Below are 7,906 nucleotides of genomic sequence, written 5' to 3'. Positions count from 1 at the left end.
TATAAATATAATTTGGGTGTATAACTCAATTAAAAATAAAAAATAAAAAATGTTACGCAATTTTGGAAAAATTTATAAAAAAATTGGATATGGTGGGCCGGGCCCCTTCCTATTCAGAGTTTTACGCCTCGTGGACGTCGACATCTGCCGAACGGCGAGTGGTGGAGCCCGCGCAGCCAATAACCCCACGAGTTAAATGCCGCGGCCTAGACATCCGTGAGCTGTCCTCAATCCTACCGGGCCGCTGTCGCTCTCCCACCGGGGCCCCGCCGCCGCCGATAGTAAGCGCCTGGATAAATTAGATCTCTGATGCCTTCATTGGGTAGCTGTGTTGATATTCTTTTCCTTTTCTTCGTTCTTCTTTTTCTTCTGGTTCCGTCTGTCGGCCGCTGTTGCCCCGGATCCCATGGCGCGCGAGCTGGCTAGTGTTTTGGTTTTAGTGCTTCCTTTTCTTCTGCTCGTGTGGAGGACGGGAGCCGGTGGATTGGATGTTGACAAGCTTCTCTTCGGAGAGGAGTATGATGTTTCCGCCCCAAGCTCGTTGCCGCCGCGGTTGAACTTGAGTAGGAGCTCGCCGCCGACGGGCGGGGATGATGAGTGGAAGGAGGAGATACTGCGGCTGGCGAGGAGGCCGGAGGCGGTGGAGTGGGTGAAGGAGTTGCGGCGAAGGATTCACGAGCACCCGGAGCTGGCTTACGAGGAGGTGGAGACGGGGAGATTGATCATGGAGGAGCTTGATGCCATGGGAGTGGAATATCGTTTTCCTTTGGCGATGACTGGTATAGTAGCTACCATTGGAACCGGTGAGCCTCCGATTGTGGCGCTTAGGGCCGATATGGATGCTCTTCCGATCCAGGTCTGAGCTCTTTTTTATTATGATCTTCAGATTTATTAGCTTTATGTATTGATTGTACTCCGTGGTTGTTATTTTACTTAATTTATTTTCTACTTAGTTTCTTTGACTTCAAATTTCCATTGATGTTGTGCCTGGGTTCAAGCGTCTTCCCGTTCTGATTGTTGGGGAGGGGGCAATTACTTCCCTTACTTCGGTTATAAGCTATGGAGATTAGCTTATGGAATCAGCTCTGATGATATTAGGGGTTCAAATAGTACCCTTTTGTGTTTGTGAGCTGCCAAGCTTAGCTTTTGTTCGTTTGGTTCAGGGGACGATTTGTGCCCCTTCTTTTGGTTGTGAACTGTGGAGAATAACACTGGTAATCTGCTCTTGAAGTTTAGTTGACGATGGTCCCCTTCTTTGGTTTTTGCTCGGTAGAGAATTTTCCTAATCTTATTTGACAGCTTTTAGATTTATGCGCAACATATCATGTGTTTCCTGGGTACTAATTTTAGGGCTTTGATTTTTCTTTAGGGGCATGTTGGCCCAATGGCCCTTTTGTATAACAATAAAGGCTTTCTTTATAAGTAATTGAACATGTCCAAAGCTCGATATGATAATTAGTACATATATGGAAAAAATATTTATAACCCATTTAATCCTCTTGCTTTCTTGCTTTTTTCCTATGTTGCACCGATACACCTATTTATGAAGGCGTGCTATATCCGATACACCGATACACGGATACGCCTCCGATACTCCACCGATACGTGTCGGATATGCCAAAGCCGTATCCAATTAAAATATTATTTAATTTCAAAAGGACACGCGTATCCGATACGCATGTCCGTTGAAAAACAAAAAGAAATCCTAAAAAAAAAAAGACGTGTCTGCTTTCTTGCTTTTTTCTTATTGATAGATTACTTGAGGTAGATTACTTGAAGGGGTCCTACTGTATTTGTTCTCATCTCATACTAAATATGAACTTTTATGCTCTTTGCATTGAACATGTTGATATTTGAGTTTAAGAAAAATTGGATGTCTCAGCATATCAACTTTATACTATTGTTGTTTATATTTTTTTAAGGAATACTCATTTAATCATTTTTTGTGGTGTGCGAGCTATTCAATAATTCTTTTTTTGCCAGTTCATATCATTTGTACATAATTATATAATATTTAAATTATTCCATTCTTCAATAGTAGCTTAGTGTTTCATGAAGCTAAGGTCAAAAAAATTGAATATATATATATATATATATTCCATGACTCAATTGTGAGTGCAAAGTTGAGGTCTTGAGCACTACGGCGCTCCACTTTCTCTCTCTCTCTTGTAGCGCCGCAACACGTTACTATCTTTCTCTAATCAGTGACTACAGCGTCGTGATGTTATATAACTTTATAGCTAGAAAAAAAATTTTGAGGCCTTTTGCCCCTGAAGCCCTTGAGTAGGGGGTGGGTTGTCTCCCTATCCCAACTAGCTATTCATCAAGCTCAACTGATAGAATTGAGGTTTGAGTCAATAGTACAACCCGATTGATCGAGACAAATTATAACTACATAGAACTAATAGAAACCAAGATAATTTCTTGTCAAAGACAATTGAGTGACTTTCTAAAAATAACCTAATAAAATGTAGAGAGGAAAGGAGAGGATGCAAGAGGAAGAGAGTTAAGGAAGTAATGAATTGGAAAGAGAGAAATAATTTCATAATATTAGGAAAAATCACTAGGTTCCTCTTCAAGTGGAACCTCCACCCTCTTCTTATAGCCTCGCCTAGCAAGATAGGCATCTGGCTCAAGGTATCACTAGTGACCACATGATTTTATGGATGATAACAAGAGTTAACCATCCAACGAGATTTTAATAGATTATATACATTCTGATGCTATGTTAACATGTGTTGAGCAGATATGCAAATAATGTGGCGGAGCGTTAGCCAACGGCAAAAGAAAATGGCCGATAATCATCATTGTGGCTTGGTACATTGAATTGTGATATGGCCATGCGAGAAGGATACAGGCAAAACTTCTAGCGACATGATCAAGTAAAAGTCTGAGTAAAGTTTTAATGAATACCATATGAAATCCAAAGAAAAAAAAATGAATCATTTATCATGAGTTGATTGGCTCATGAGGAAAGACTCAACTAATGAATAACTTGTTGGGGAAGTACACCATGGACTGAAACAAGTAAGAAATAAAAATTTACAATGGAAATAAAGAATATTAGTATTTAACGCAAAAAAATCCGAAACCGAGAAAAAACCACTCACTATGAAAAATTGGGAGAAATGGTATAGATCTTTCTTCTCTCTACTCTCCTTGTCTCTCGTCACCATCCAATAAATTTACTATGAAAATTTGGGAGAAATAGTATATATCTATCTTCTCTCTCTCTTCTTGTCTCTCTTTTCTCTTGTACCGTTCTCCACGAACAAACAAAGAGAAAACTTCTTATAAACCACTAATGGATCCAACCCTTAATGAAAAACGATAAAGAAAACTGCCAGTCCATCTCACAACGCCGCAGTGCTAACTTTGGAGCGCCGTAGTGCTCCACTCTCTGTCTCTAGTTTGTCTGACAGCGCTGTAGTGCCGGGGTTTGGAGAGCCGCAACGCTCCTTGACAGCATCACAGTGTCGGGGTTTGAAGCACCATTGCGCTTGGGTATATAGCGCCATAGTGCTATTGGATAGTACAACAAAAAAATTTTGGTCCAACATGGGGGAGCACCCCCTGCAACCCCCCGACGAGCTTGATCGTTGGAATTGAGGTCCAAGGCATCAACCCGTTTGATCAATATAATCAGATTCCACACAAAACTAATATAATTGATAACATTTTGTTATGCTTAATTTCTTTAACTTGGGCACATAACTGTAAGGCTATGGAATGGGGAATTTTTCATTTATTAAATGAAGCATACATTTTATTTCATTGAAGGAATGGGGAGTAGGTGGGGTTGGGGTGGTGTTGTAGTAGCTAGCAGCACAGCTGCCAAGGTGGGAAGCAGCCCAAGTGCCCAAGAGGGGCCCATAACCTCCTTTATCACCTATAGGAGAAGAGGCTTTGGGGAGAACTCTTTGGGAAAGATGTAAGGGGGCGTTTATTAGAAGATTTTGGGCTATGTAAGGGGGGAGATTGTCGGGGGTTAGGTTTTTTTGTGTGAATTTTATTTGTTGCATCAATTTTTGTGGGAGTTTTTGGGTTCCTAGTGGCTGCTAGGAATTGTGTGAGAGATGATTCACCTCTCGAACAGTGAATCAACTTGCATCTTGTATTTCTTTGCTTGTAGATTAGTAATTACTACCCCCTTGGTGCTATTTCTAGATCCATTTGAAGTAAGTTTGTTGTTTTTAATATTGTTGTATGTTGTTTTGGCCATCAAATCCTATCAGGTGGATAGCAATCTAGTGTACGGGAATCTTTTCCATTTCCCACCTTTAAATAGCAGCAGTTATGTTTTGTGATGTGTTCATGCTTTTGGATTAATTTAGGTTATTTGAATTTTTCTTTTTATCCTACAGTAAAATATCTACATAGATGCGTTATAGTTTTGATCTTTTCTCCTATGCTTCAATGCCTTCTCAGGAAGCTGTAGAATGGAAGCACAAGAGCAAGATCCCCGGTAAAATGCATGCTTGTGGGCATGATGCACATGTGGCAATGCTTGTTGGTGCTGCCAAGATTTTGAAGGCTCGTGAACATCATCTAAAGGTAGTTTTATTTTCTTAAATGTGTTATAAGCATGAATGGTATTTACCTTTTTCCTTTCCTTGATTGAATGGCCGAAAAGATCTAGCAAATCAATCTCAGTTAGTTGGGATAAACATGATGATCTAAGATAACCATTGCTATAATTTATTTCTTTTTCAAGTTGATTGGATGCCATTGTTAGCCTAGGAGCTTTTTTTTATTCGTTTTAGCTTGCTCTTTAAATCTTCTTAAACTTTTTTCTTTCTTATGTTTACTATCATATATTATTGTAAGCTGTTTTGCATTACCTTATCACGGTCTTTCCATTTTAGAATTCAATTTTGGATTAGTTTAATTAATTAGGGCTGTGCATGATACTTCTAATTCATTGAATATGAAACTCAATTCTGCAGTGGATGTTCTGTTGAATCCTCTTATAAATTTGAATGATAAAGATATTACACTTAATATTTCTGGTTTAATCACTTTGAGCTGTAAGTGATACCTCTAATTCTTCAAATGCGAACTCAATTCTGCAGTAGATGCTATGATGATACCTCTAATTCTTTAAATATGAAACCCAAATCTGTTGTAGATGCTCTGATAAATCCTCCCATAAATTGTTATGTCAAGAATACTACTTAATATTTCTGGAGTTATAGAACGGTGATTTATTTCAATTTTGAAAGTTTTTTGTAAGTACAAACACATATTCCGCGAAGGTAAAATGTGTACATGCCATAAACAGCGTACCCATTTCTTAAGCTTTTGCCAATGTGGTTATACCATAATTATTTAGAATGGTTGTGGCGCTATTTATGGCTATGTTCATGTCATTAACAAAAGTTCTCATCATTTCTCCTAGCTGTTATTTCATTCAAGTATCTTGGCCTGCTTACAACCTCCCATATTGTTTTTAAATTTCATGAGGTGTTAATAGTACTATGAGCTATCGCAAATAGTTTAATCTAGCTTAAAAATAAATTGAAGTTTCATCATCTCATTAAGGCTTCATTTGGGACAGCTTTCTCACGACTTTTTAAAGTAATTTTTTAGTTAAAATTTTAAATTTTTGTACTAGAAAGCTGCATTAAGAAGAAAGCTGTCCCAAAGAAAGTCTAAGATGATTGAAGAAGGGTAATCGACATACAATTTGCATACTTCTAAAACGTATGTGCGCTACATTGCTTTTATGATTTTATCTTTATGATAATAGTTAGCTCAAACACATATTACATTTAGCATTTTAGCACTGTTATCTACACATTTCAGCATTTTTTTCAACATTATTTTTGTTTCAGGGTACTGTTAAGTTACTCTTTCAGCCAGCAGAGGAAGCTGGAATAGGTGCAAAGAGAATGATTGAAGATGGTGCACTCAGGGGCGTTGAGGCTATATTTGCTGTTCATGTATCACATGAACACCCAACTTCAGTCATCGGATCAAAAGCTGGTCCTTTACTTGCTGGTTGTGGCTTCTTCAAAGCAGTGATAAAGGGAAGACAAGGTCCTGCAGACAATCCACGACATTCAGTAGATCCCATTTTAGCTGCCTCTGCTGCAGTAATTAGCTTACAGAACATTGTGTCCCGGGAATCTAATCCTTTAGATTCACAGGTCAGTTGGTGATTTACCATCAACTTGAAGAGTATTATGATCGTCTTTACAAACTATAACTACCAATATCTTGAAATAAAAAGATAAGGCTTTATCACCGTCATTAGCTTTATAATGGCTTCATGAATCCTGCTTCTCCAAACATTTTTGTTGAGTGCCATATGGGAAGTTAAAAGAGATTAATACTTCTACAAGTAGAAGCCTGTATTTTTGTATGCACGAAATAACCTTACCTAGTATTTTTGTATGCACGAAATAACCTTACCTAGTTCACTAAAACAATAGAATTTCTTGTTAAGTAACGTTAAGCATTATTTTCATTTCCTTGTCAGGTTGTCTCAGTAGCAGCAGTGAATGGAGGCAGCAATCTGGACCTGGTCCCAGAGTCTGCCATCCTCGGCGGAACTTTTAGAGCTTTCTCAAATGCTAGCTTTCATAAGCTCAGGCAAAGAATAGAGGAGGTAGGAATCGAGATATTTTTAAAGCTCTTCATTTTCTATGCAGGTAAAACTATTGACAACCTGACTTAGGTTTCATTTGGGACGACTTTCTTACTGCTTTTTAAAGCAGTTTTCTAGTATAAAAATTTAAATTTTTGTACAAAAAAGCTGCTTTCAGAAGCAGTAAGAAAGCCGTCCCAAGCGAAATCTTAGTTTCTTATAGCCACTAGCTTACTATCATCTAACTTTGACTTGTAGGTCATTGTAATGCAGTCTAGTGTATATAAATGCTCTGCTTCAGTAGACTTCTTTGAGAACGAACGATTCTACCCTCCCACTGTCAATGACGATATAATGTACAAGCATGTGAAGAATGTAGCCGTTAGCCTGTTGGGTACCAAGAACTATAAAGATGTTCCTCCGATGATGGGTGCCGAAGACTTCTCCTTCTACTCAGAGATTGTACCTGCGGCCTTCTATTACATAGGCGTGAGGAACGAGTCCTTGGGTTCAATTCATACGGGTCATTCGCCATACTTTATGATCGATGAAGATGTATTACCAGTTGGAGCTGCAGTTCATGCAGCCATAGCTGAGAGATATTTCTTTCTCTCAGAACAGGGTTAGAACTCATCTCTGCTTATTTTATTTTGTGGCAAAGCAGATGGAGTGGTAATCCATAATCATAAATGCTCTCCAAATTTGGTCTAGATTTTTTTATATGATCCTCTATTCCTCTTTGGAAGTGGAGAGAGGACATTTTAAGGTCTCTGCTTCTGACAAGGGTTGATAGCAGCTAGAATTGCAACTGGCAGAAGGTCAGACTGCTTAGACTAATTTTGGAGAAAGGTGGAGTAATTAAAGCTTCGTTTGGGACGGCTTTCTTACTGCTTCCTAAAACAGTTTTTTAGTAAAAAACTAAAATTTTTATGCTAGAAAATTGCTTTAAGAAGCAGTAAAAAAGCCGTCCCAGACTTCGTTTGGGACGGCTTTCTCCCGCTTCTTAAAGCTTCTTTCTAGTTGTACTAAAAAACAGTTTTAAGAAGCTGTAAGAAAGTCGTCTCAAATGAATCCGAAGTTGTAATCTAGTTTCTTCTTCTTCTTTTGTATAGGGTTCACTTTTCAGTTCATTGAAGTGTAACAAATTAATACCGTTGGATGAAGAACAATTATAGCATCTCTTTGGTGCAAAAACAGCTCAAAATGTTTAATAAGCGAAATTAGGATTACAGCGGTTAATAATGTATTTTCATTTTCCTTGTATTGACTGCTAAATTGAAGTGGTCTCAGATGCTGTATGATAAGCAGCTGTTCAAT

General features: G+C 38.4%; 1 protein-coding gene across 1 annotated transcript; it reads left to right on the top strand.

The window, feature by feature from the left end:
* The first annotated feature begins 316 nt into the window (after window positions 1-316).
* LOC110091969 (IAA-amino acid hydrolase ILR1-like 6) lies at window positions 317-7,492 on the top strand. The gene is made up of 5 exons (XM_020816299.2): window positions 317-856; window positions 4,429-4,554; window positions 5,835-6,149; window positions 6,482-6,610; window positions 6,848-7,492. Exons 1-5 carry the CDS (start codon window positions 407-409, stop codon window positions 7,214-7,216), a joined length of 1,389 nt encoding a protein of 462 aa, XP_020671958.2. The 5' UTR covers window positions 317-406; the 3' UTR covers window positions 7,217-7,492.
* Window positions 7,493-7,906: the final 414 nt, after the last annotated feature.

This window comes from Dendrobium catenatum, unplaced genomic scaffold (genome assembly GCF_001605985.2).
Source record: "Dendrobium catenatum unplaced genomic scaffold, ASM160598v2 fragScaff_scaffold_431, whole genome shotgun sequence".
Lineage (NCBI taxonomy): Eukaryota > Viridiplantae > Streptophyta > Magnoliopsida > Asparagales > Orchidaceae > Dendrobium > Dendrobium catenatum.
Note: the sequence above shows the minus strand (reverse complement) of the source record. Positions and strands in the feature narration are given on the sequence as shown.

Bases quoted from the DNA above. Each gene is read 5' to 3' on its own strand.
- LOC110091969 (XM_020816299.2), top strand. From the start codon at position 407: ATGGCGCGCGAGCTGGCTAGTGTTTTGGTTTTAGTGCTTCCTTTTCTT. The intron at 857-4,428 runs GTCTGAGCTCTT...ATGCCTTCTCAG, and splicing joins TGGATGCTCTTCCGATCCAG to GAAGCTGTAGAATGGAAGCA. The intron at 6,611-6,847 runs GTAGGAATCGAG...TTTGACTTGTAG, and splicing joins TCAGGCAAAGAATAGAGGAG to GTCATTGTAATGCAGTCTAG.